This window comes from Zalophus californianus, chromosome 1, assembly GCF_009762305.2.
Source record: "Zalophus californianus isolate mZalCal1 chromosome 1, mZalCal1.pri.v2, whole genome shotgun sequence".
In the NCBI taxonomy this organism is placed as follows: Eukaryota; Metazoa; Chordata; class Mammalia; order Carnivora; family Otariidae; genus Zalophus; species Zalophus californianus.
In genome coordinates, this window is record NC_045595.1 from 19,405,200 (window position 1) to 19,432,397 (window position 27,198).

Here is a 27,198-nt window from a genome sequence, read left to right on the forward strand (position 1 = left end):
GGGGCACAGGTCTGTTAGAATGGGTCTGCCTACTGTGGCCGGAATGATATTGTAATTTTCCCATTTTTACCCACTGGCCTAGGATGGGGTCTGCACACCTGTGTTCTGGGCCCCGCTCTGCCACCAGCTTGCTGTGTGGCTGAGAGCCTGTCCCTGTCCTTTCTGGGCCTCAATTTCCTCAGGGATGTGCCAAGATGATTTGGGGGGATGATGACCTGCCAGGAACTCGGCTGCCCTCCAGGCCTGCCCTGCACACTCTCTGCTCCCCCCCTTACACAGCCCTACCTCTCCACCTCTGTCCACTTGCCCTTCCTTCTTGCCCACCTGCCCCAGACCAGGAGCATGGACTGTCCTGTCCCCCAGCCTGGTTTTACAGGAGAAAACTCAAAACAGGCAGGGGAAGGTCATGTGCCCAAGGCCACCCTGCGGAGGTCAGAAGAGGCACAGCCAAGGCCAGGACCTGGTCTCCGATCTAGGCCCATGCCCTTCACAATGCTCTTCATGAGCTCCCCAAGAATGCTGCAGTCTCCTCGGAGTTCAGAAGTGCCTTCTGTCCTCTCCCTCATCCTTTGGAGAATGAAGCCAGGACATAAAGCGATACATCAGGCTCTGGCGGGTGGTCTAGCTTGCCCAATCTCCCGAAATGCCATCAGGGAAGTTGGAACTTTCATACTAATATCTTTCCTGGTAACCAGCAGCTGCAAAAAATTACTCCATAACCTTGCTCTGAGCTTTTCAAAAATAGCCTAGGGGCCTGCTTCTAGAAGGCGCTGCACTGCCCAGTCCTATCTGTAGGCCTGAGGAAGGTAGCTTCATCTCCCCTCAGCTCCTGGAACCCTCTGCCCTGGCTCCCCAGTCCATCCCTCGGCCCCCCTGGTACACCGGCCAGTTGCGCCCTCACAGCCAATCCTTGCCTCCTGCTCTGGCTGCTGGCCTGGGTCTCGCCTCTTGCCTCCAGCCCAGTCCAGCCTTTGTCTCTCCCTCCCCAGCCTTTGGTTCCCAGTCCGGCTCTTGCCACCGCAGCTCCATGTCCCTCTGTTGCTGCCTCAACATACATGGGGCTTGGTTCTGTCCCCTGCAGCAACTCCACGTCTTTCAGCATCTCCGCATGACCCTGAGGGCGGAGACAACCCTCTCTCTTTTACAGATGAGGAGGCTGAGGCTCAGGTCACCTGATTGTGAGGGGCTTCATTGTGTCCAGTCACCCTCGAGGGGCAGGGCCCCACTCACCCGGCCTCAGGAGAAGCTCAATTTTAACAGGTACAAGTGGGGGTTGAAGACACTACAGGCAGACAGAACAAGTGGGGCAAGGGGATGGCCCCGAGGAGGCCTGGAGGCGTGGGGCTGAGCTGAAGAGAGGGCTCTGACTCACTCAGAACAGCCTGAGTCTTTGGGAGCTGCTCCAAGGGATGAGCCCTCAGCCACCAGCCAGGCTCAGGGAAATGCCCTGCCGTGGTCACGGGAGCCCTAGGTAACCCTACCTGAGCACAAAGAAGGTGCTGGAGGGGAGGGGACGGGGGGCACCCAGGGAATAGCTGCCATGTTGTCAATCAGGGCAGAACTTCATCCACAAAGCTCTTCCCCACTGCTGGCTGTGTAAGCCAGGCCAGCTGGGGCTTCCCACTGCACAGATGGGGCAACTGAGGCTTGGGATGAGGGGCACCTGATCAAAGGGAGAGAACCGGGCTGCGTAGGTTCCCTGTTGAGCCTCCTGCCTTCTTTCTGCCTTCTTAAATTCCCTCCTCTGTACCTGATGCTAACCCCAAGTCAAGCTCCGGGCTTGACGGACTACCGGGCACAGGGTAGAAGTTCTCAAACTGTGTTCTCTGGAGCCCTGGGCAGGAAGCACTGCTGACGTGGAGAGTCAGGGGTAGTGAGACGGAGGTCAGGTGGCCCTGCCTGCCTGCCGTCTCCCTCAGCCAGAGAACCTCCTGCTTATCCATTCCCTGGCCAGGGCCCTGCATGGATTTCAGAGCTGCTATAAGAGCATGACAGCAGGGCTGTCTAGTGGGCTGAACTTCTATTCTTTCTCAAAACTCCCCAAAACCACAGGAAAGGGCTCTTCAAAATGGCAAAAACCTATGAGTCAAAGAAAATATGGAGGAGGTGCCAGAAACAATATTTGGAAGCTGGAGGCAGATGGATCAGGGTGACAGACTCAGCCGGCCCTGAGAGGCTCACCTATGCTAGCAGCAGGTTAATGTGGGGGAACCCCAAAGAGTAAGCCCTGAAACCCCAAACGGGAGGCTAAAAGAAACTTCCCCGGGAACCTGCAGCCCAGAAGGGACATTTGGCCAGATTACCTACAATGAAACCAAAGCCCATGAACCCCACCCCCCTCATACCCCGTGCCTGGAGCTCTTGCCTCCACATTCAGCGCCCCACTCTCTTGTGGTGTTTTGATGAGGCTCAGAGAGTTGTGAGCCCCACTTCTCAGTTCCTATCACATAATCTCCTGTCTGCTTGAATATGAGTAGATCACATGGAACCCCAAACATAGAGGGGAGAGAGGCACATAGGAGTTAGAGACCAAAGCAAACAAAAAGCACCTGGAGGAACCTGGGCTACATAAGGACATGGAAGTGTAAAAAAATGCCATAAATTCTGCATGCTAGGGTTGAAGAAATAAGTAAATATATTATAGATAATGAGAACCAGGTTTCTCACTGTTGGGAGAAGGAAGTCATCAAAGAGGAAAGGAGGAAGACTTGAATGAACCTGTTGCACTGGACTGGACCCAGGGGTTTTGGTACCGAGCCACAGTTTGGAATATCTATACAGATAGAAAAAGTTATTCACAGATATGTGTGTACACCTGGGTAGCAGACACACATATATTTCCCATTTCCCGGTTGTGATCATGAGAGGGCCTAGGTTCCCTGTTGAGCCCCCTGCCTTTCTGCTTTCTCCTTAAATTCCCTCCTCTGTACCTGATGCCGGGTATCACCCCAGAAGCCACAAGCACACTCGGCACACAGATCTTAATTTCTAAATACCATTTGCCAATAAATGGAACCAGAACTCCTTGGAGAAGTGGGCGATTCCAGGGAAGATACAAGACGAACATGGAGTATCTTGGGGCAACAGAAAGTGAGCAAATGCTTGAATAAGGAGAGAAGTATGTCAAAAGGGCAGAGGAACCAACCTGGAAGAGCTCCCGATGGCCAAAGCTGGAATAATTCGAGCAAGAAAACAAATAATGACAATAATGAATTATAGCCCACAGAGTAAGTATTCATGAGTCAATACAGATATAAATAATTGAATAAATAAGTAAAACAGGCGAGAAAGGACAGTTTTTCCTTACAGAAGAATTCCGATTAATAAATGGAGAAGGAATGAGAGAATAGGAAAGCACCCTTAGAACACCACAGTAGTAACAGCTGCAGGCAAGACCCACCGACAGACGCTGATAAGAATGAACAAAAGTTTGAGAGGATCAAGATATTTGTATAACCTCAAAGCATCTCCCAAGAAATTTATTAATTACAAAGGGAAAATAGCAACTTTGCAGTGGGGGAAGGAAGCAGACCCCACCTTAACCAGATGATCAAAATTAGCATCACCGATCATACTGACATTACGTACTTCCCAATATGATACACTGAGAAGGACACATCATTCCTATGGCATTCTCCCTAAAAATGCAGAACCTTAGTCCACTCGCAGGAAAACATCAAACACAAATTGAGGGATATTAAACCAAATAACTGACGAGTACTTTTTAAAAAGTGTCAAGATCATGAAAGAGACCCCGAAACTGTCACGGATTAGAGGAGCCTAAGGAGATATGACAATGAAATGCAGTATGGGATCCTGGTACAGAGAAAGGACATTAGTGCAAAACCTGGTGAAAGCCAAATACAGTCTTCCCTTTGGTTAGCAGTAATGTACCAACGTCAATTCCTCCTTAGCTTTGGTACTTGTACTATGGTTATGCAAGATGATAATGTTAGAGGAAACTGGGTGAAGCGGTAGGGAATTTCTGTGCTATTTTGTCAACTTCTCCGTAAGTCTAAAATTATCTCAAAATAAAGAAGTTTCTGTGTGTGTGTGTGTGTGTGTGTGTGTGTGTGTGTGTGTGCGCACGCGCGCGCGCGCTTAAGTAGGCTCTGTGCCCAATATGGGGCTTGAACTCATGACCCCTAGATCAGGAGTCACATGCTCTACAGACTGAGCCAGCCAGAGGCCCCTAAAGGAGTTTTTTTGTTTTTTTTTTAAAGCTATAATACGATCATTCTCAGAGGGCTAACAGACATTGTGGTAACAATGAAACAAGAGCTAGATGTTATTCTTTAAAAGGACTAAAAAGAGATCCTAGAAATCAAAAACATGGTAACAAAATGTGTAACTTGATAGAAAGGTGGGAGCCTGGGTGGCTCAGTGGGTTGAGCATCTGCCTTTGGCTCAAGTCATGATCTCAGGGTCCTGGGAGTCCCACATTGGGCTCTCTGCTCAGCAGGGAGTCTGCTTCTCCCTCTCACTCTCCTTTTGTGCTCTCTCTCTCAAATAAATAAAATCTTAAAAAAAACTTGATAGAGAGGTTGGGAGATAAAATTAAGAAACCACCTGATTTAAAAAAAAAACCCACAGAGATGGAAAATCAGAGAAAAAGGAGAAAAAAAGAAAAAGGTCTGAGTTAAAGGTTCTAGAAAGCAGAGAAAGTATTAGGGAGGAAACAATCAAAGAAATCATTCAAGAAAACTTTCCAGAACTGAAGGATGCAAGGATCCAGCTTGAAGTGTCTACTGAGCGGTGAGGAGTGAAAATAAATCCCACTAAGGTATAGCAATGTGGAATTTCTGAACACTGGGCACAGGGAGAAAGTTTCTAGAGATAAAAATCAGGTCATGTACAATGGACTGGGAATCCACATGAACTCTGGATCTCTCCAGAGCAACTGGAGAAGCTGGAAGGTATGGAGCACTGCCTTAGGAACGCTGAGGAAAATGGTTTCCACCCTGAACTTGCACGCCCAACTTAACAACCTCTGCCAAATGTGGGGGAGAGGGCAAGCTTTCTGAGACACGGAAGTCTCAAAAGTCTAGCTCCCATGTACCGTTCCTCAAGAAGCCAACTGAAAATCTTCTCTACCCAAATGAGGGAGCAAATCGGAAACCAAGGGGTCCAGGAGTCAGGGATTCCAACCCAGATGACTGGTGAGGGAAATCCCAGGCACAGTCTGAGCAGCAGGGTAGGAGAGCGGGTGCTGTTCACAGGAGCAAGTAGGGAGGCTTCAGGTAAGACTTCCCTGGGCGGTTTATTGGACAGAACCCCAGATACATCTGCATGCATGACAGGAGGTCAGAGAGAAGGGCAGGGGCTTTGGAGCAGCATTAGCAAAGGTTCACAGAAAATGAAGCAGACACCAGACAGTTGTTAACCTGCAGAAAAAAATGTAAAAATTGCACCCCAAAGTGTGTACTCTGAGTTACAGTTCTGAAGAGCATTTGCCCAAGTGAGGACAATGTCAACCCCGAGTCCTGACCCACCTGAAGGACCCTGTGATGGGGAAAGGAGCGTGAGGGATGGGGCTGTGCACGGGAAGACAGGGAGTGCTAAGTGCCCCTCTCCCCTAGCTCATGTCCATGGATAATGCCTAAAATGGAACAATCATGAAGTAGTGACATAAGTATGTCATTTAGAGATATGGAGCTCTAAGATTAGAAAGTGACAGCCTCTGGGGAGTTGGAAATGGAGGGGAGGGGCTGCTGTATCCCAACACACATGCCTGGTAAAACTACGGTACTACAACATCTGCATGTAAGATGATTTTAAAACCCTGACTTTAAAAATCCATCCTGAGGGGCGCCTGGGTGGCTCAGTTGGTTAAGCATCTGCCTTCCGCTCAGGTCATGATCCCAGGATCCTGGGATCGAGCCCCGCATCAGGCTCCCTGCTCAGCGGGGGAGCCTGCTTCTCCCTCTGCCTCTCCCTCTGTGATCTCTCTCGCTTTCTCTCAAATAAATAAAATCTTTATTTTATTTATTTATTTTTTTTCTTTGAAGATTTTATTTATTTATTTGGCAGAGACAGACACAGCGAGAGAGGGAACACAAGCAGGGGGAGTGGCAGGCAGAGGGAGAGGGAGAAGCAGGCCTCCCACCGAGCAGGGAGCCCGACGCGGGGCTTGATCCCAGGACCCTGGGATCACGACCTGAGCCGAAGGCAGAAGCTTAATGACTGAGCCCCCAGGCGCCCCAAATAAAATCTTTAAAAAAAGTAAAAATCCATCTACAAGGGCAAGAAAAAGAAAAAATAATATTAAGAAAGGGAGAAAGGAGGGAAATGTGGGAGAAGGTAGAAGGGAGAAAGGATAATGTAGGCAGAGGAGTCAGGGGCCCCCAAAGGGCAGAGCTGATATGATGCTCTGTTGACATCACCACCACCTCTGTTTACATCACCACCACCTCTGTTTATTCTTCCAGCAAATGAGGACAGTCTGAGGTTTCAATTCCCAGATCAGCTGAGTACACAGACCTGGCTCCTTAGGCCAAATTACCCATTTAGTATTGGTGACCTCAGTGTGGGTGACCCCTCATTCCCATGTCTACATTTCCTCAAAGCTGGGGGTATCAGAAAGCAAGTTGAGGGACAACAGCCCACAGTGGGGGACAATGCCAGTGTGGAAGAAGCTCCATGTCTTGCACAATGTCTGTGCAGCATGGTACACTCACTACCTTCGCCCCGACCTCTAAACCGGCGGGCACCAGGGTGAGTCACCCAGACTCACAGGCAGCCATGCTTGGGGAGGGCTGTGGAGGGAAGGGACTGCCTGAGAAGTGGGGCTGGGTGAGCTACACACGTCTGTGCAAATTATCACCCCTTCCCTGGAATCCCCAACTCATCACAAAATTTTCCTGCAAATGCATGCGAAAACCTGCAACTCCTCAACCCACTGGCCTCCTCGCACTGGACAAACGTCCATCCCAAGGGGCCCCCCAGTCCCAGGGAGGGAGGGAGGGCAGGTGTGAGACCTGCACGGAGGAGCTGCATACAAAGTACAAGCTCAGATGAGAGTTGGGCTCAGCTGGAGGAAATGAGGAGCCCTCGGAGAACGGAGGATGAGACACTGGACCCAGACCTCCTGATCTGTGTCTCGAAAGGGAAGACTGAAAGCCAGGCGAGTACCATGGGCGAGCCCCCTCCATCATCCAGACCTTGTTCCACCCAGGAAACTTCATGCCCCTTAAGTGCCTCATCGTGCCTCACTGCAAAAGGAGCCCCAAGGTCCCCAGGAGGCAGGTGGTGGGTCACCCAGCCCCACGGATGGACACGACCTTTTCCAGCTCTGCCAAGGGTTTCTAAGGAGGCTCTGTGGGCATATATACTGTGGGTGAGACTCATGCAGGTGGCAGAGGCATGCCTCCTTGGGCAGCAGAGGGGCACGTGCCCTACCCTGGGAGCCAGTTTGAGGTGAGAGGCAAAGGCTGAATCTGATGGCCCTGTCCAATGAGAGATCTCCCCAGCCTCCCGGGAGCCCCAATCTGCTGGGGGGTGCAGCCAGCACCATCACAAAGCTGTGGTCTCAGGGGGAGACAGTGTGCAAGGCCTGGAGGTCCTAGTCTGAGCTGGGGGGCTGCCAGACCCTCCCTGATGTGGAGCAGTGAGTTTTCAGGGCCAGTCTCCTGCCCCCCCCCGCCCCCCGCCAGAAGGCTCCAGACCTCCGTTCCCCCTGAGCAGCATCTCCACCACTTAGCAACAGAGACAATTTACATAATGCATCGAGTGTGAGAGCAATAATGGCTGGGGGAGCAGGGTGCCCGTTAGTGGCTCCTTGGGAGAGAAAATACCTGTTCCCACACCACCGCCTCCCCCATCACAGACGGGCCACAGTGCTACTGGGAAGCAGGTGCCTCTAAGTGCTCAGTGGTGCCAAGAGGGGCCTTGGAATTGGAGCAACCTTGGGACAGAGATGCACACAGGAGGAAATTTCCAAAGCACCCGAGTTTTGAACATAAATCCACCCAGCCGTGCTCTGGAGCCTGCACCCCTGCTGGGCCCGGGGCCCTGCATCCGGAGCCTTCCCGGAGGAGGAGGCACTCCAGCAGGTGGGAAGCTGTAGCCCGAGGCTGGGGAGCTAGGCTGCAGCTGCCCAGGAGGCGGTCACGTTCAAACACAAAGGCAGCGATGGAAGGGGGAGAATACATAAAAATTACTGGCATGGTAATTGCTTTTTATATAAATGTTCTTTTTAAAAGTTTTCCCCAGTGTGAACGTCCCTCTTTAAAAAGAATACATTCACTGCACACCAATTTATTCTGTGCCTGTAGATGGAGCATAATGAAGGCTCCTCCGTCAGCACCTGATCAAGAGGCAAGCGGCTGCCACTTGACCCAGCTTCCAGGTCTCCCTGTGCAAAGGCGACACAGGCAGCAGCAGGGCCCGGGGTCTGTGGGGCAGCAGGAAAGTGGGGAGCTGGCATCCGGGGTGCTCTGGGCCTCAAAGCCAAGCCCGACCAACCCCATTAGCGCCTCAGAGCTGCACTTGGATGGAGGATTCAGAACAGGGGCAGCCACCATCACAGACACACACACACATACGGGGAGACACGGAGGGGTGCTGTGGGAGCTGTGGTGCAGGGGAGGCTGGCAGAGGGGAGGTGTTCAGTGGGCTTCTGGGGGCGGGGGGGGGGGGATCAGGCCCGGGGCCTGACTGCAGGGCGTATGCAGGAAGCTGGCTGGTGACAAAGCACCTGGTGGTTTGAAGCAGGAGAGGTCTATCCTGGGCTGCAGAAAGCTCTAGCTCTGCTCTGAGCCCACAGGCACCCAAACGGTTCGGCCGCCTCTCCCTCCCCACGATGCCCAAGACCTGGAAAGGAGGCTCATGCCTGCACCCCTTCAGCGCCACAGCTCCCTCACCTGTGAAATGGGAACAACGCCTCTGCGGCCTCACCACCCAGCCTTTCTGAGCACTGGACTGAGGACCCTGAGGACTGCCTGCACAAGGCCTGTGTTCTCCAAAGAGGGGCCGCTTGGTTCAACAGCCATCCCGGGATGCAGACACACGGGGGGCGAGGACACAGATCCACAGCCGACTGGCACCTTGTCCCCTGCGGGGCTGATGCACGCAGCGGCGGCAGAGTCACTGGGGGGATGTTTACCATGCACGGGAACATGGCGTGTGTGTGTGAACGTGAGCTCCTCACCCACAACTGAGATTTCTCAGCTTCACTAATTAACCAGTTAAGCAGTTCTCGCCTGCTCGGGTGACACAGAGCTCCTGGCATCTGGCTCCTCGCCGTCCCACCCTGCTCTCTGAGTGTGCCCGCTCACACCCCCACACAGAGCTCAGCCACATGTGCGCGTGTGCGTGTACACACTGCCTGGCCACACCCCCCACGAAAGCCCCATGCTCTCCCGAGCACATGTGCATGCATGGTTGCGCCCCCACACGGAGCACACGTGCAGGTTTGCAGGTCCTCTCCCAGGCGCACACGTAAGTCCCCTTCCCACACGCGGCATCACGTTCCTGTCCCCTCTCTCTCACGTGTGGTCGGCCGTACTCTACTTACACGAGCTTCCGCAGGTCAGAGAGGTGTCTCCCAGTGAGCCTGGGGACCAAGAGTCACGGGGGGGGGCCTGCTTGCCTTCTAGGTCTGGCTGTGCATGTTCAGGTGGACTCCGGGGAGGCCTGGGCATGACCCTGCCTTATGGTCATGATCTCCCTAGCCCGTATGATGTCCACCCAAGGCTCCTGGCAGCTCCTGCCTTCTGTGCATACCCAAAGGGTGCAAAAGCAGAAGGGAGTGGGGAGCGCTGGATACTACTGGCCTCAGGGTACACCCTGGAGGGCTTCCTGGTGGAGGGAGCTGTGGGCTGGGTTTAAAACTGGGGTGAGGCCTGGAGGGGATGGGGGTGAGTGAGGAGAATGGCAAGTGGACCAGGGAGAGAAGCTGGGATATCTAGTGGGGACAGGGAGGGCACAGGGATGGCTGGGAGAACCAAAGGCTCTCTGCTCCCCCTGCGTAGGCCACATACCTTGGCCAGGCCTTCAAGTCCTCCGGGAACAGCCCAGCCTCCCCCGCCCCATCCTGACATCTGGGTGCCAACACACCTTGCAGCAGGCTCTTCTCTTGGGCCCTTCTTCAAGGCCCCCACACCCTCCACTTCCTCACAAAGAGCAATCGGGGACCCTGTATGTGGGGCCAAGCCTGGCAGATCCCATGCAAACCTACTACTCCCAGGGCATCTGGCACTGAAGCTCAACCCTGATGCACTGGATCTGTTTCCCCATGTGGGGCCAGGTGGTTCCCATGGTCCTGTGGGACAGTCAGAGCCCTGGTCTCCCCCTTCTCAGTCCTCGATGCCTGCCACTTTGCCTATCTATCCACTGAACAGTTACTAGCTAAGCACCTACCCCTGGCCAGCCTCAGGGGCACCTATATGCAAGTCTGCACGCCACAGGTGTGCATGCATATGTGCCCCCCGTGTGTGTGCAGCCTGCTTCTCCACCTAGAGTATATGACCTCTCAGATGGGGCCCAGCCTCCAACCCTACACCCTTAGGCCAGGATGCTTGAGCCTTGGGGTTTCCCGAGAACCCAAGGATGGACAAGGAGTGGGCTGAAGAGTCTATCGAGGATCCCCCCAACACACACACACACACACACACACACACACACAGCCAGCCAGCTGCCCTGCGGAGCCACCAGGTCCCAGGGCTGGGAGAGAAGTATGTGAAAGACAGGAGGTTTGGGGCTCTGTAACCTTCTCCAAACTCTGGATCTTTGCTCATAAGGAGAGGAGAGTCATGCTCAGAGAAGGTGGAGGCAGGCCAGGCTGAGCCTCTGTCTCCTGCCTGGTCGTGGTAAATGGTGCTCATGCTGCCCCTGGGGCTGGCTGTGCTTTGTCAGAACCAATTACTTCTCTGCCTCTGCCAAATGCTTGGGGCTCCACAAATTTCAGGCAAGTGTCCCCATGGCTGCCACCGATCCAGCAATGGATGGGGGTGGAGGAGCAGGGAGGAATGCAGATTGGGTCAGCCATACCCGGAGGCCCAGCATGGAAACCCATTCCGCCCTCTACACCCATCCCCCATCTCCCACCCTTGATCATCCAGACTGGCCCCTGGCTCTGGACATGCAGCCCCACGGCTCTCCAGAGACAGATGCAGAGGCCAGCAGAGAGGGGAGCAGACCCTGGCCTCTTCTCAATAATCTGCAAATGCCGGGCCCCCATTGGAGCTGACCCCCCCACTGTCCTGCTACCAGGCGAGCCTCTCTGGGGACCCCAGGGGAGAACCAGGGTGTTCACCAGAATAGTCTTGCTGTGTGTGTGGGGAGGAGTGGGGGCGCCTTGCCTTAGGAAAGCTTGACAGACAGATGTCTTAGGCTCCCAAAATGGAAGGATTGAGGGGCATCCACTTCAGGGAAGGAGTGAGCAGCAAAGCCATGGGTTCTCAACCCAAACTTCCAGAGAGACACCCTCTGTCTGCCTGGTGAGGCATGACCATGCCTCTGAGATCATCTCTTCTTTAAACTGAGGGACCCCACACCTGGCTGGCTCAGTTGGAGGAGCCTGCGACTCTTGATCTTGGGGTTGTAGATTTGAGACCCATGTTGGGTGTAGAGATTACTTAAACAGATAAACTTAAAAAACAAAAATAAAAAAAAAAAATAAATGGAGGGACCCCAGTCACAGAACCTTCCAGAGATCCCTGGAGTTGCCACCCTCCAGAACCTGTGATCCTCAGCCTTGGCCTCGGCCACACCACTTTCAGACCCACTCACCTCTCCCCAGGGCCAGTACCTGAGGCCGGCCCACAGATCAGTGGTGCCCCACCACTTCCACTCTGCTGCCAGTCAAGCACCAGGCCTGGAGACAAGCTGCCAGCTGGCTGACTGATTTGAGAAACAGACTCACAGGCCTCTTCTGGAGTAGAGGGTCCCTTTCCTTCACCACTGCCCACCTCCTCCCTAGGGGTGCCTCTGCAGCTGGCTCCCTGGGTCCCTGGCTCAAGAAGCCACCCATCCTTCCCTGGCCCATGGGCCCCATTTCTTCAAGTCCTGCCTCTCCCTGTAAGGTTCCCAAAAGATGCCATGGTCGGCCAGCGCTAGACACTGAATATCTGTGTCGCCCCAAAATTCGTATGTTGAAACCGAATCCCAACATGATGGTGTTTGGAGGTGGGCTCTATGGGAAGTAATCAGGTCATTAGGGCAGAGCCCCTTCCGAAGGGGATCCGTGTTCTCATTAAGGACCCCAGAGAGATCCTTCCCCCTTCCACCACGTGAGGAAAGCAAGACGACAGCTATCTATGAACCATGAAGTGGGCCTTCGCCAGACACCAGATCTGTTGACACCTTGATGTTGGACTTCCCAGCCTCCAGAACCATTAGAAAGAAATTCTGTTGATTATAAGGCACCCAGCCTACGGTGTTCTGTTATAGCAGCTGGAACAGACTCAAACACCAGGGACGAGAAAACAGATCTCCAAATTCCTGGGCTGAGACAAGCAAAGGGGACACCATGGGCATCTGAATTTCCTCAAACTGTGACCAACTCCTGGAAGGGCAAGCAACTGAAAGCGGGGGTGGGGGAGAGCACAATGGCACCCCCACATTTATAGGGCTCTGTCCATAGCCTTTCCTTGCCCCTGGTCCCTTGAGATCCTCTCGTGTCCCATGAGGACAGAGGTGCTCGGATCCCCATGTCATGGATGCGGGAAGCAAGACTTAGAGAGGCAGGACAACACGCTCCAGGTCCACGAGAGTGGGGAGGTCATCCTGCCCACTCCACTCTTTCCACCACCACCCACCATGGAGTTGCTGTGTATGGCACAGGTTTCAGGTTCAAGTTCCAGTTCAGCCACTTACCAGCTATGGGACCTTAAGGCAGGTCTCACTTTAGGAATGCACAACTCTTTTCTCCTGCTCTGAGCCGGTCCCTATCCTCTGGAACTGACCTTGGCCATGGCCCTGCGGTGATCCCTCTCCCATGCCGGTACCACCAGCCATGGGTCTGCTGATCCCACCCAGAGAGGCCTCCCCCACAGACCTGTCCCCTCCATACCCACAACCTCCACAGGCACCTGGGGAGCAGCTCCGCACTGAGGCTGTGCCCGAATTCCAGAAGCCTCCTGGCAGGGCTCCCTGCACCAGCCTCCCCCTGCAAGACTCCAGAGCAAGGGGCTCTGAATTGGCCATGGACGCAACCACCCACTCGTGCTCCTCTGGGGACTTTCCTGTCACTACATCCTCCACCTGCTGTGGGGCTGTTCTGACCTAACACCCTCACTCTCTCGGGAGGAGGAAGAGTAGAGGCCTGGGAGGGGTCAGGGGCTGAGAAGGGCACAGGTACTGGCCCGGTACTGGAGGAGCCCTTGGGGTGGGGGAGGCTCCAGTAGCGGATGCCCACGGAAGGCATGGCCAACGTAAGCCAGGGCCCCTGGGCAGAGTGTCTCGGGGCAGCCCCCCCGCCACACCGACCTCCCCGCACTCCTTCTCTGGTGGGAGGGTGTGTGGAAGGGGTGTTGGAGACCCAAGCCAGTCCGCTGGCCCGCAGGCAGGAGCTCCTGCCACTGATGAAATGGCTTTTGAAAAGCTTCAAAAATGGAATTTTCTCCTTTGGCAACAACAGAGTGTGTTGGGGGGAGGGGGTGAGCAGGACGCAGTCTCCCGGTCTCCCAGTCTCTTGTCTCCCCACACAGTGCTCAGGAGAGAGCATTCCCAGACCTCATGTGGGGGAGGGGCAGAAGAGGCCACCCCCAGGGCAGGCCTGGGAAGGAAAGAAGTGGGGAGCAGACTGGGCTGGGGGGACAGAGAAAGGGTCCAGGCAGGCTTTGGCCAGGCTTCCATGCATCTGCCTCTGTGTATCTAATTATGCTCAAGTGGCGGCCTCACCACATTTCAGACGCCCTCCCAGGAGCCCCTCCTCAGCCCCATGCATCCCCGCTGGGTGCCGAGCAAGAGGACCATATGGAGGGAATAATAAGACAATTAACTTTCCATTAAAGAATAATATATGTGGGTTTTTAGGGAGGCGAGCGGCAGCAATCCCTACCCAGCGGCATATTTCACACCCGCGCCCCCCACCACCTCCACCCCGACGCACCCCACATCCTGATCATCTTCACCAGGAGAAAGGAAAGCGCTGCTGGGCCTCACGGGGAGGGGGCTGGAGGAGGGGTGGGGACTTTGGGAGGAGCAAAAGCAGAGCCCCTAGGAGGGAGGTTCTGAGGCTTCCGGGAACCTTCGGGAGGGGCTTTGATGGGCCTGGTTGTGGCTCCCTCAGCACCCCTCACCTGACTATGAGCACATCAGCTGGGACAGCTGTGCTGGTCTCTGAGGTGGGTGTGTGTGGGGGGGATTCCGCCTGGCCAGGGAGCTGCAGGCCTCCCTCTCAGGGTACATGGGAACCACAATGCTCTGAGAGAAGGACTGACTGTGGGGTCTGGGGGCCACAACGGTTTGAATTCCCCTTTCCTGGCCCTCCAGGGGCCATTCTGTTCCCTGGCACCTCCCCCTACCCCGGCTTCCTTCCTCCTCTTCTGCCCCAGCCCCTCTAGGGTTCTGAGCTTCCCTGGCACTCTTGGACACTGCTAACCCCACTTGAATGCCCAGATGCCCAGAGAGGACCTATCCCAGATGGGGGCCAACCACAGCCTTGGCTGGCACCCCTAAGCCAGCATGTGAGTATGCATGAGTTTCAGGAATTAGTGGTACCAGCCAGGGGGAAGCGCTGGAGGGGCAGTGGGAGGCCTGTCTCAAAGGCATGCAGGAAGGGGCCCTGTCGTGGCCAGACTTTGGTCCTTGCCAGGAACCAGCTCCAGATGTGGCACTCCACAAATATTAATTACACATTCCCAGGGAGCACTAAGTAGATGGGGTATCGGGATGGCCAGGGGCAGACAAGATGGGCTGGGACTGTGCCACCATCACTGGTTCAGAAATGCCATTCCTGACTACCCAGAGCAGTGAGGACACACGGACACCATCAGTCTGAATCACCATGCCTGTCCAGAGAAACACAGCAGTGGGGAGTAGAGGAGGAGATTTGGGGGTAGGGATCTCTGAGTCCTAGGGTCCTGTTCTCTGTAGATGCAGCTCAGCAGCTGAGGAGAGGGGCTGCCTCAGGGTAGCTCCTCCAGGCAGGCCCCAGGCCTGCACCTCTGGCTTTGGTACTTCTCCCCAACCCCACTACCACGTAAGACTGGCCTTTCGGGGCTCCAGGATGGGACTGGCTAGTGGAGACAGTTGCTCATGACCTTGGTTTTCCCGTTGGTATTTAGGACCACAGGAGTAATGAGCCGCATGCAGCTGGGCTAAGGCCATCATGGAACTGAGGCAGCCAGGGATGTTGACAGGGCTCTAAGCCATTTCTGCCCCAATCAGAAGGCTAGGTAGGAGGGATTGATGTGGACTGAGAAAGGCTCCCATAGGCCCAGGCTTGGCTTGACACTTTGCAGAGAACAGCCTGTGGACCCCAGACATGGTCATCCTGGATCTCTGTTCCCAGCCCAGCTTTGTCCAGGAAGCCTTCCCTCACTCCAGAGAGAGGATCTTCTTCAGAGACCCTACAAGGAAGGTGTCTCAGCCAGGTCAGGAACCCATCTCAGGATGGTACACTTGATGAGCCACTGGTTCTTCCTCATGTCTGACGATAATCTCTCCTGCTTTGCTTTCTCACAAGGTCCCTGAAGTTGTTCCCCTTCTACACTGGACACCCAGTCAGAAATGAATAGGTTCCTGGCTGTACCTGTCAGAGTGACCTGGGCTTCAGAGTGGGGAGAACGGCCATCTCCACGTCCTCCCGCATGCACCCCCAGGCACCTGATGAATTATTCATCCTGATCAGCCTCATTATGTAAATGAGCTCAGAGCCCAAGCATATGCTCTCTGCTCTTCCCCGCCCCCCCCACAATGGGGACAATATGGTGATGATGGGGGAAGGCAGAGAAGGAGCTTGGGAGACCTGGATCAGCTTCCAGGGGTTCTGGAGAGGGCGGACTACAGTAGAGCCCACACTTCTGTGGCCTGTTCACATCAGGAATAGGCCAGGGCTTTGGGGGGGGGCACTGAGGTACCTGGGGGGGGCCATGGCTCAGGAGTGTCTGGCTAAGCATGGGGGTGGGGATGGCATGTGAACACCAGGCCACAGCCGGAGCACCCACTATGTGCTGGCCCTGGGCTGAGATGAGGAAACGTGATGGGGTCTTTGCAGACAGTCCCCACACCTCACCTTGGTGTGCTGTGGCTCCTAAACTGTAAGTGGGCTCTGGTCTGCACGCAGCCATGCCTCCATGGGGTTGTGGTCGGGAGGAGGAAAGTGCCAAGGCAAGGAAAATGCTCCCAAATGCCACTGTCTGCGGTTTCTGGACTCCTGCTGCGACCGGCTCTTGGGGTGCCCAGCTTCTGGGAGTGGGGCAGCCTCTAGGACCAGGGTAGGGGCAGAGGGCACCCATGCAGGGGAGGAAGGCCAAGGGGGCCCAGATGCCAGGACACCCCAGCTGCAGGGTGTTTGGGGGGAGCACACAATCAGCTCAGGGAGGTCTGAGGCTGTCAGCTTGGTGGAGCTGGTGCCAGGATCCCCAGGAGCATCCGCAGTTGGGTCAGGGCTCTGCTGTAAGCATCCTCCCAACCCATCAGAGCTGGGCAGGGGCTGGCCACACAGGCCCTCTCATATGCATCTGAAGGAGAGCCACGGTGACTTAGTCAGGTCTGGGGTGGCTTATAGGGGGCGGGGAGGTTGGCTCCCTCCCGCTCCTGTGGGGTTGTCCTTTTCCTCTGGGATTCTTTACCTGCTTTCCCGCTGCCCCCCTCACCAGAGCGCCAGGCGCCAAGAAGCAGCCCCAGCGATGTCAGCGGGAAGTGGGAGGCTGAGGAAGCTGGTGAGAAAAAACTGGAGCAGGACAGAGAGCCGCCGGGGAGCTGGCAGCCGTCGGCAGGCGGAGGGATGCCAGGAGGAGCCAGCCAGGAACGCCGGGTCAGCACTTCTCTGACTGTGGCCAGGCTGGCCACCGCCGCACCGAGCGCGGCCCCTGCTCCAGCCCGGCTCCCCACTTCCCCAGGCTCACCCCGCCCAGCCTTCCAAGAGGTGCCGCTAGAGGAGCAGCAGGCTGGGGACAGGAGTCAGGAGCCCTGGTCCAAGGCTCAGGGCCACGACAGCCAGCTGCGTGACTCTGGTTGTGGCTGGCCGGGTGGGGGTGGGGGAAGATGTGCTCACCGAGGAAAGCGCCTGGAATCGCTCACCTCCCATCAGAAAGGGAGGGGACAACAGGTCCTTGGAGTGAAAACTCCGATCAGTGAGGGAAAGTCAAATTTCTAGAAAAGGGGGGGTATCTGTGTCAGCCCATCCACTGTTATTCTCATCTCATCAACTTATCCTCCAGCCAGACCTCCCAGGCACGCCACAGACCAAGAGTGAGGATCAGAGAGGGTTGGGGACTCGCCCAGGAGCACACAGTGGGGATGCTGAGCTGGGCTTCCATCTCTGGTTCTCACCAGCCAGGGAGCTCAATGGTTCAGACAGAACCAAATCTCAGGTATGAAATGTGTGCATTATCTGGCAAACTTTCGGGGTCTGAGTTGCCCATGACTATAAAACAAACAATGTCCTCAAGCTGGGAATTCAAAGCACAGAAGATTCTTGACCGGAGGTGCGTCGTTAACTACTTATGGTACGTCTTATGTTCCAGTACAAGACTTGGAAAGGCACAACGATGCACATTCCAGGGTACTATCACTTCTTCATTAACCTACACGGCTACACTTGGCAGCACCCACTTAGAACCTAATCTGTGCCGGGTACAATTCCTGAGCATGAAATGACTTCTGTTCTGGGACAGCTCTTCCTACAGAGCCTTCTCTGGAAAGCTCTGCTGGCCTCCAAGTACGGCTGAGTCATTGAGAGTTCACAGGGAGAGTGGGATGGGGGTTACTGCAATTCAAGCCCAGCAATCAGGGCAGGGAGGTTCAGAGAGACTGGGCCACTAGGGGGAGGATACCCAGCAAGCTAGGGGCTGAGACCTCCAGACCCGGACTCCCGCTCCCTGTCACGCTGCCACCTTGTTTGCCAGCCCTGATCAGCTGCCTCTGCGCTGGAGGGATAGCCCCATTCACAGTCAGTGGCGACGTACTCACCGCCAGCCCCGTTTCCTGGGTACCTGCCCCAAGCTAAGCAGGGGGGGAGGACCAAGGCTAAGACCCCATGGTAGCTTCCCCATACACCTGCTGATCCCAGTCCTGAACAAGAGGGATGTCACGAACAGGGTCCAGACCCGGCCTTTTGGCTGAACCACCTACAGAAACTCTGTTTACTCTACTGTTCCTGGGACAACCATCGGCAGGAGAGCCCTGTTACTCCCCCGCTCAGTTCTGGTTGGGTGTGCTGGCCCAAGCCTCCAGCAAGAGCTCCTCAAAGTCCCCCCAGGTCCCTGGGAGTCCCACCCAAGCACTCCAAGAGCTCAGCTCTCCGAGCCTCTGCATTTCCACATAAAGAGCGACGGCTCAGGAACCTGACAGCGACACATTTTGCAGCCTTCTGGGGGTGACGGATGGCCTGCTCTTCACATCACTATTTCAAACATTAACATAATCTCCGAGGATGAATGTGGTCGCTCACGCCTAATCAATCACCCTTCCTGCCCTGATCCCTCAACTCGCCAAGCACAGGCTTTCAACCCGTCTCCTGCTACAGCGCCCTGAGCAGCCAGCGCCGCGCTCCGCTGTTGTCGGCCTGGCCGTCCCACTCATCGTGTGGACGGTTCCTCAGCCTCTGTGTGCAACCGCACTCACTGCACCCTCCAGGGCCTGGCCCCCTGCCTCAGGGGCTACCTCAAACACAGACCTCACCCACGTAAAACCCTGAAATTCTGGGGCGCCCAAGTGGCTCAGTCAGTGAGGCATCTGACACTTGATTTTGGCTCAGGCCATGATCTCAGGGTCGTGGGATTGAGCCCCACATCGGGCTCCACGCTCGGTGCAGAGTCTGCTTATCCCTCTCCCTCTGCTCCTCCCCCCGCTTGCCTTCTCTCTCTTTCTCAAATAAGTAAATAAAATCTTTTTTTTAAAAAAGCTTGAAAGCCCAACACCCCGACATCAGAGCTCACTGGCTAGTGCTCAGTATCAGAAAGAGCAGGCGAAGTCCTGGAGGAGCGGCTGTTTTTCTAGTAATTTCCCCACCTGCCCCGTTGGGACCAGCAGTGGCCGACCTCACTCCTTATTTCTGAAGCCCTTCTCCCATTCCCACTCAGAAGAGGGTCCCTGAGCAGAAAGCAAAGAGCACCGGGCTTACCTCACGGAGCTGTTGGACACCCCCAAAGATCCGCATCACGCCATCGATCTCTTGTTCCAGGCGCCGGGCCCAGTGCTGCATCCTGTGTGCAGAGAGGAGAGAGGTGTCAGGAGGGCCCCCCTCCCCGGTGCTGGGACAGCCCAGCGCCGAGTGACCTGGGGCGTGACCCATAGCAGCCACTCCTTCAGAACCCGATCTTCACTGGATGAGAAACAGAGACTAGGAACCGGAGTAAGCCTGTGATTCCCTTTGAAACCTAGACCCGGTGGCCCAGGCTCTCCTCACGTACTGTTGGGCGGCCAGGGAGGAGAGCGGGTTGTAGTTTAAATGCACCGAGGGAGTCCAGCAGCTCCAAGAAGCCTGCAGGGAGACTATTTTTCACCGTGAAGAGCCAGCCCTTGATGTTGCTGCTCTGAATGTGGGGACTCTGGACACCAGGGAAGAGGGGAACGTGAGTGAGCCATGTGGGGGCTGCTGGATCTCAGAACCTCCTGTCCCCAAGGCTGGGTGAGGCCTGAGGAAGGGGAAGGAACATCAGTCGCTGCTGTCACCACCAAATCATTGTGTAGCCGGGGGCAGGTTCCTGTCCCCGTGGGCCTCATCTGAGAAGTGGACGTGGAGATTTTGGTGGAGGCAGCCCTCACCTTTCCAGCACACAGATGCTATCTGAAGCTCATTGCGGCATGCCCCGCATCAACTGCCCACCCACAGGTCCACTTCAGACCATCCCGCCCCTTTCCAGGGGCTTCGCAAGCCCCATAAGTCCTTCACCTAAGCCACCAGCATAAGCAGGTCTCCTTCGCACTGGTGTTACTCTGAGCTCATTCTGACCCGTCTCTCAGTTTCCTCCTCCAGAAAGTGGGGATAATTTGGGGCCACCTCATAGGGCATGAGAAGGACACATGAGAACAGGCGGTCAAGGGTGCTGCACCGCGATACTCGTGAGCCGACAGGAGGGACAGGTGGCCTCAGGACCCAGTATTCTCAGCCCACACCCACGGAACAGGAGTGGCATCGGGGGAGAGGCTCGATCCACATTCTAACCTGTGACCCTTCCTTCAGGCAGTGCCAGAGCAGGTGAGCTTAAAACCATACCAGGGAGATGTTCTCCACACTTCCCAAGGTGTTCTCCGCTGTGACCAAGGGCCGCTGCCCTAATGCATCTGAAAAGGTACCTCAACGTCCTCATCTCACCACACAGAGAACAAGGCCGTTCCAGGGAGAGCTCACAGGAGAGTTACCACAAAGATTTAAATACATCACGGGTTAAGCACAGCCCACAGGGCAAGGTAGGGCTGGCATGAAGCCGGCCCCCCAGTCTCTGGAGGAGTAGCCTAGAAACCACAGGATCCAGGAGACCACATCTGGCCCTAACATGTGCCCTGGGCCTGCTACCTCTCCCACCTTCCCCAGCGTCACTCAGGGCCAGGACTCTGCTAGCTCCCTGGATCAGAAGAGCTCGAGCCTCCACCCCAGCCCCCTGCCCCACATCCATCCTCAGGCCTTTGGCTGGGGGGCTGGGCCGGTGCCATTGTGTGTGCCCGGGTCGGTTGGCATGGGAACTTGGAGCAGGAAGCGGGCGGATCACTAATTGCAATTTGCCAAGCTGAATGTCAGGACCGTGATGGAAAAAAAAAATCAACATCAAAAGAAATAGGTATTAGCTTCAGCTTGTTGCTGGCTGAGCCACAGCCTGATGCCCACCTCCAGTCCCCACCACAGGGAAAAAGCTAACCCCAAGCCCAGGAGGAGGCCAGGTTGCAGACCAGGCTACAAAGGGCAATCAGGCCTCCGCTGCTAGCCAGGGGAGGGCAAAGCCCAGCAGAGAGCGGAGAGCCTGCTTGGCCCCTGCTCCTATGTACCAGGTGCTGATTGCGTGGCCGTGGTTGTGGGTGGACAGCGGGGCAGGTGGCTGTTTACGCTCCTGAGACAGAGCCGGGGGGCGATGGGGGGAATGTTGAGGTGGGATGTTGTGTCCGGCTAGGTACAAAAATGGTTGAGGTCAAGGAGCTGATCTCCAAAGGGAACCATTAACTCTGCCCTGGCCCTGACCCTGACCTCAGCCACTCACTGGTCCAGGGGACGAATGCCAATCATAATCGTTTCTGGGACTAATGTGTACAAGGGCACCCATGATGTACATGGACTGGCGCCAGCATGCCACCTGCTCTCTTGCTTCAAGCCTCACAAACCAGCAAACATTATCATCCCCAATTTACAGATGAGGAAACTGAGCCACAGGGGCTTTAGGTGACCAGCCCACAGTCACCCACCCAGGAAGCAGCAGACACGGAGCCTGAGGCATGGATGTTCTAGTCAGCAAGAGCCACGCAAGAGCGTGCACCTCCTCCCAGCTCTGCATTCAGTATTGTCACTCTGAGAACTTGAAATCGGCCATAGTGGGAATATTTATACCACAGAAATCGGCCAATGCTACAAACTGCAGTTTTTTTTCCCCGCTGGAGAGTGAATTGTAAACATTTACTAGCACACCACTGATTCGGCCCCAGGCTGTTGACTCTTTTCTAGTGTATCTATAGGTCTCTGGTTCTAGGATTTCACAGATAAGTAAAAGAAAATTAATTGGAAGAACAGACATGGATGCCAAGTTTTTGTTTTGTTCAGACAACACATTATTATTATTATAATCACCATCATTTCATCTAAAAAGGCTATTTCAACACTAAAAGAATTTTAGAAGAGCCAAATCTCAGGATAAAGTCCAATTCTTTCCAAGACACACACACTCTTTCCCTCCCTCTCTCCCTCCCTCCGTCTCTCTCTCTCACACTCAGAGACACACATACTCACACACATACATTCACATGCACATACACACGGCCTCCCCACTTCCACCCCCAGGCTGAGCAGCTCCAGACTCTGCTGTAGGCCGCAGAGACCGGTCTGCCCATGACACGGCAGGACACACACATCCTCCTGGGGGCTGGGGGGTGGCTCTAGCCCTTGGTCTGGTGCCCTGGGCCTGATGGACAGACCGACCCCAGGCCCCAGCAGCACCATGCATCGAAACAATGCCAGGGAAAACAAGTTACTCTGATTATTCACCTAAATCAAACCCAATTAGGAAGGCAATATGCGTCCCGGTGTTAAAAAGAACATGATAGATAAATCATTTCACTGTCACTGAGATGAGATTCTGTGGGTTCCAGGGTTTGGCTGGCATAACAGTGCTGGCTCCAAGGCATGACACCATGGGACCAAGGAGGCCCGGGAGTCATCTATGCACCCCCACAGCTCCTGTCTAAAGGCTGGAGAAACCACCCACCAAGCCGAGGCTGACCTGGCCAGGCACAGCCGCACTCCCTCTGGCAGAATGGCATGGGGGCTTTGGAAGTAAGGGGGACATATCTGGATCCATGGCCCCACTGGGTCAAAGGCAAGCTGACCAAATATGCCTGGGCTCCCCATCGGCCCGGAGCCATGTGCCTGGCTCCACAATGCCTCCTGAGGGCTGCCCATGGGTCACCCTCCCGACAGGGTAGGCCCACCTGCTGGTTCCCTACATCCCTGTGTTTTTCCATGCTCTTCACCAAGATGACACTGCTTATCTCCGAGTGTCTCTAAGTGCCAAATTAGCGAGACAGGGAGGAGAGAGAGCGTCTGGGAGGAGGCACGTGCAGCCAGGGGCTGCTGCCCTCAGGATGACTAGTGTGGGCAGCAGAGGCCGAGGACAGAGCCCTGTACCTCTGTGTCCTCTATGTGCCTGGACCCAGGGAGGTGCAGGCACTGGGCCCCCATTCCACAAATAAGAAAACAGAGGCCCCTGGCAAGGATGGGTGCAGGGCCACATACTTACCAGGAAGCCAGACCCATCCTCCTGGCTCCATCAGCTCCCTGACCCCACCCTTCCAGGACAGGGCAGCTTCTGGGAGGCCTCAGGCACCGGCGCCTGTGTGACCACGACCTCGGGGAGTTGAGCTACCTTCAAATCTCAGTATTCCTGTCTGTAAATAGGGGGAATGACTGGCTGAAAAGCTTCAATGGCCAAATCCACATGGCAGCCTCGATGCATATTTACCAGGCACTCCTGGGGGCTACAAGAGTGCCCAATACAGTGCCCCCGTGCTCAGGAGAGCTCCCATGGATGCCTGTACTTGGGGAGAGGGGCACGGAGAGAAGGAGCGTGGCAAGGATTCCTGGAAAGGGTGAGAGAGAGGCAGGGAGGGGGCACAGGGCAGAGGGGCACTCAGCCTGGGCCTGGCAGACTGAGGGCAGCCCAGTGGGAAGAAGGCCCAAGGGGCTGCAGGACGCCAGGCCTTGCTCTCCAGGGCAGGCTTCAGAACCAAGAGGAGTATGTGAGACGAGTCACTAAGAGGTAAGGGAGCGAGGCCATCCCCATGTGGGGTGAGGAAATGGGGCTGAGGACCCCCTTCAGCAGGCAGAACCACCAAGAGCCCAGCTCGAGCCTGGGGAGTCCCCGGCCAAACTACAGAGCCGCCCTGGGGCCTCGAGCTCTGAGGCCAGCAGCACGGGCTCCCCCAGAGGGGAGGGGCAGGGCAGGAGGAGTGGGGAGGAGAAGCCCCGGGAAGGGGAGGGGTGGGGAGAGGGACAGGGGAAAAAGGGAGAGCCTGTGTGCAGATGCAGCAGCACAGATGAAACTGTTGCCAGTTGTTAATTTTATACGCGAAGTTGTTGATCAGAATGTGATTTAATTGTACAGTATAATCCAGGCTTTTGGAATAAATTATGCAGAAAACTCATCTATAATTAAACAAATCAAAAAACCAGAGACAGGTGACACGGCAGGCTTACCCTCCGAGGGCGCGGGTGGGTGTGGGAGGCCGGACCCTGCAGAAGGGCCAGGAGGGAAGGAGGCAGGCTTTGTTCCAGAGCAGGCAGGGGCAGGTCCAGGGAGGTCAAGGCCTAGTAGGGGCCTCAGGACTCCCAAACTCTGCCTCTGCAGGCCTCTCTACCACTATGGAGGCATTCTGCCATCAAAGCCCCGCGGCGGGCTGCCTCCACCAGGCAGCCTGTCTGGATGAACCTGGTTGCCCTGGGGACCCATGAGCAATCTACTGTCCTCCCACTAGCTCAGCAGAGCAGCCATCACAACGGGGCAGGTGGGGGGCGGGGGGCAAGGGTGGAGCTGCAGGTGAAGCAGGAGGGGTGGATGGCAAAACAGGACGAGGCTGGGGCAGGTGAGGGGTGTGGGGGCCACCTGCAGCTCAGGCCATGTGAGCCAAGCCTGGCAGTGGTGGCAGCCCACAGGTCTCCTGCTTCTCTTGTGACAGGCTGGCCAATTATTCTCCCAGCTCTGGGGGAGGCAATGATTTAAAACAAATTGCTATTTAATTATTCTGATTATATTTCAGCTGGCCTGCCACCTCCCACCTCGGTGCTTTCAGAGTCTTCTGAAGGGGAGAGACGAAGAGATCGGGCAGGAGAAGGGTGGTAAGGGACAGACAGACGGAGAGACACAGACCAGAAGAGAGCCCAAGAGAGCTGGGCTAGAGGGCCTGCATCAGGCTGACCCTAGCCCAGGGGAAGATGACTGGTGAGTGGGCCTGGAGAGGGTGCTCGTCCCCCGGCAGCCAACCAAAGCTCAGACGGCAACGGTGGCCCCTGCTAAAGCAGCCCTGGCCGTGGCCGGCCCTCCCTCTGGACCACAGCTACACTGCAAACGGCAGGAAGCTCAAGGCTGCACCCCAGGATTGTGGCATCTCCAGAGCCACCTCCACCAGGGCATCCTTCCTGACTGCTCGGGTGGATGTCCCTCTCTACCCGGACTGAGTGCCAGGATCCGGTCCTGGCTCTTCTGAGGCCTTGAACCAGACATGTCCTGGGCCTCAGTTTTCCCATCTGGAAAAAGGAGATAAAGCTCACCACTTGTCTACCTCTCAGTACCTAAAGAAGAGGCAGGTGGAAACCACGGCCCCATGGAAGGGATGTCAGCCCCACACACTCATGTGCACAGACCCACAGTCCAATCTTCCTCAGACCTGCAGCTCACTAAGTGGGGGATGGCTGTGCCTCTTTCTTAGACTGAGGCCTCCAGGTGGGGTGCAATCCCTCCGGAAGGGCAGGGTCTCCGTGATCAGAGCATCCTTCCCTTGTGCACTCAGGAGAGAAGACGCTTGGGCCTTGGCATCTTTCAGGGCTCAAAGCCCTGACCCTGATTTGATCACAGCCTCCTGAGGATGGCAGAGGGCAAAATTGTAGTCAAGGTCATTCGCTCCTGAGAGGCCAATTAGGTCCAGCCACTCCTGGCCAAGGACATGAGAGTGCCTACAGATGTGGAGGCCAGTCAGCAAAGGGTGATGGTGAGCATGCTGGCTCAGCCAATGCAGGGTGGAATGAAGCTCCCCAGCTAGCCACCCATCCCTTCAACAGGTAGACTGAAGCACAAGACTCAAAGGACTGGCCCATCTCCAACTGATTTGTAATTCAGCTAAAGAAACCCCTATAGTGTGAGCAACATGGTACCTGCCCCCGCATATCATGCCCCCCACCCCTCCATCCCATGTACATAGGGACAAAGGCAGCCCACTTGTCACAAGCGATTCTCAGAGACTGTGGGGAGCTGGGGAGGGGCTGATGCTGCCGAAGTTCGAATTAGTCTAAATCCATCGGCCTCGACTATGTGTGTCTTGGGACCCTGCCCAAATACTGCTCCTTAATGAGGTTATTAATTACGGGCTGTCCCTTCCCTATCTTTCCCTGGGAAAAAGCTTTTCCTTCTAGTTGGCTCTCGGCTAGGAGGCAGCGGTGGCAGCGAGACTGTGCCTCCCCCTTCAGACTAACAGTGAACAATCATCTGGCTTTAATTAGGGCGCTGGGTCCAGCCCAGTATTTACTCCTAACAGCTTGATGGGGGGAGGGCAGCAGAGACCTGGAGCCAGAGAGCAGCATGGCCCAGGGCTGGGAGAGTCAGGCAGCCCACTTGGCCCAGACAGGGATGGAGGGTGTCCAGACTCACACAGCAAATGGTCACAGACCTCGGCCTCGTTCCCCACAATCAGTGCAGGATTAAGGGTCCACAGGAGCACCAGCAGTCAGGAAGGACCCATAAATGAGGCAAGCCTCAGCCAGGGACGTGCTGGCTGAGACAGGGGAGAAAGTTTCCCCAGAAGCACGGAGGGTCACCTGAGCCTGACTTCTGTTTCTGCCATGGTTAGCTGTGTGACCTCGGTAACATCCTTTCATCTCTCTGGGCCTCTGGGTAACTCATCTAGAAAGTGAGGTGGTTGTCACACCCACAGGCACGGGGGTTCCTGAGCAGCCGCTCAGCAGGAACCCCCTCACCATGCCTGGTCTGGGGTTTTCCAGCAGTAGGAAGAAGCCCCTAAGTGGGACTGCTCCAGCTTCCATGGGAGCAGCCCTTGCAATTCTGAGAATGGTCGGAGAAGTCACCAAGGAGCAGGGGAGGAGTAGGGATCCAGGCCAGAGCTCAGCTTGGAGGGTGGGGAGGGGCCCTGGGGCCACCTCTCCCCCAGCCCCTGTTGTACGAGGCCCTGCTCTGTGGCCCACATCTAGTGCTGTGCTTGGCTTCTCCAGATCTCTGTTTCTCTCTCTCTTTGCCCAAGGAGGGGTGGCCTGAGGCCTCCACAGGCCATTTGGGGATTCATTTCCCAAGGGCTCTAACTGGAGTCTTCCTGCCCAGGGCCGGTGCCCGTGAGTCCGGCGTCACAGCGGCGACAGACTTGGGCTCTCCCTGCACTGCCTTAGTTCATCTTCACGGCAGTCTAACCCTCATCCCCACTCCTCAGAGGGGAAGACTGAGGCCCAGAGCAATTGAGTGATGTGGCCAAGGTCACACAGCTAATGAGTGCCCATCAGGATGACACACACCTCTCCTCAAGTCTCAAACGCCCAGGTGCTGGTGAGCCATGGCCACTTGGATGTCTAACAGGCCTTTCAAACTGAATGGATCCAAAACTGAGACCCTGACCTCCCCCTGGAGCCTCACTCTCCCTTCTCTCTCTCACTGGCCACCTCCCCTGGCT

At 55.7% G+C, this 27,198-nt stretch overlaps 1 protein-coding gene across 8 annotated transcripts in view; it reads right to left on the reverse strand.

Annotated features, from left to right (window-relative positions):
- CACNA2D2 (calcium voltage-gated channel auxiliary subunit alpha2delta 2) overlaps positions 1–27,198 on the reverse strand; it is a 141,063-nt gene that overhangs the window by 95,038 nt on the left and 18,827 nt on the right. For all 8 annotated transcript variants that reach the window (XM_027583116.2, XM_027583114.2, XM_027583115.2 and 5 more), the window contains exon 2: positions 19,235–19,316. In XM_027583116.2, the coding sequence (XP_027438917.1) occupies positions 19,235–19,316 (82 nt within the window). The remainder of the gene's footprint in view (positions 1–19,234; positions 19,317–27,198) is intronic.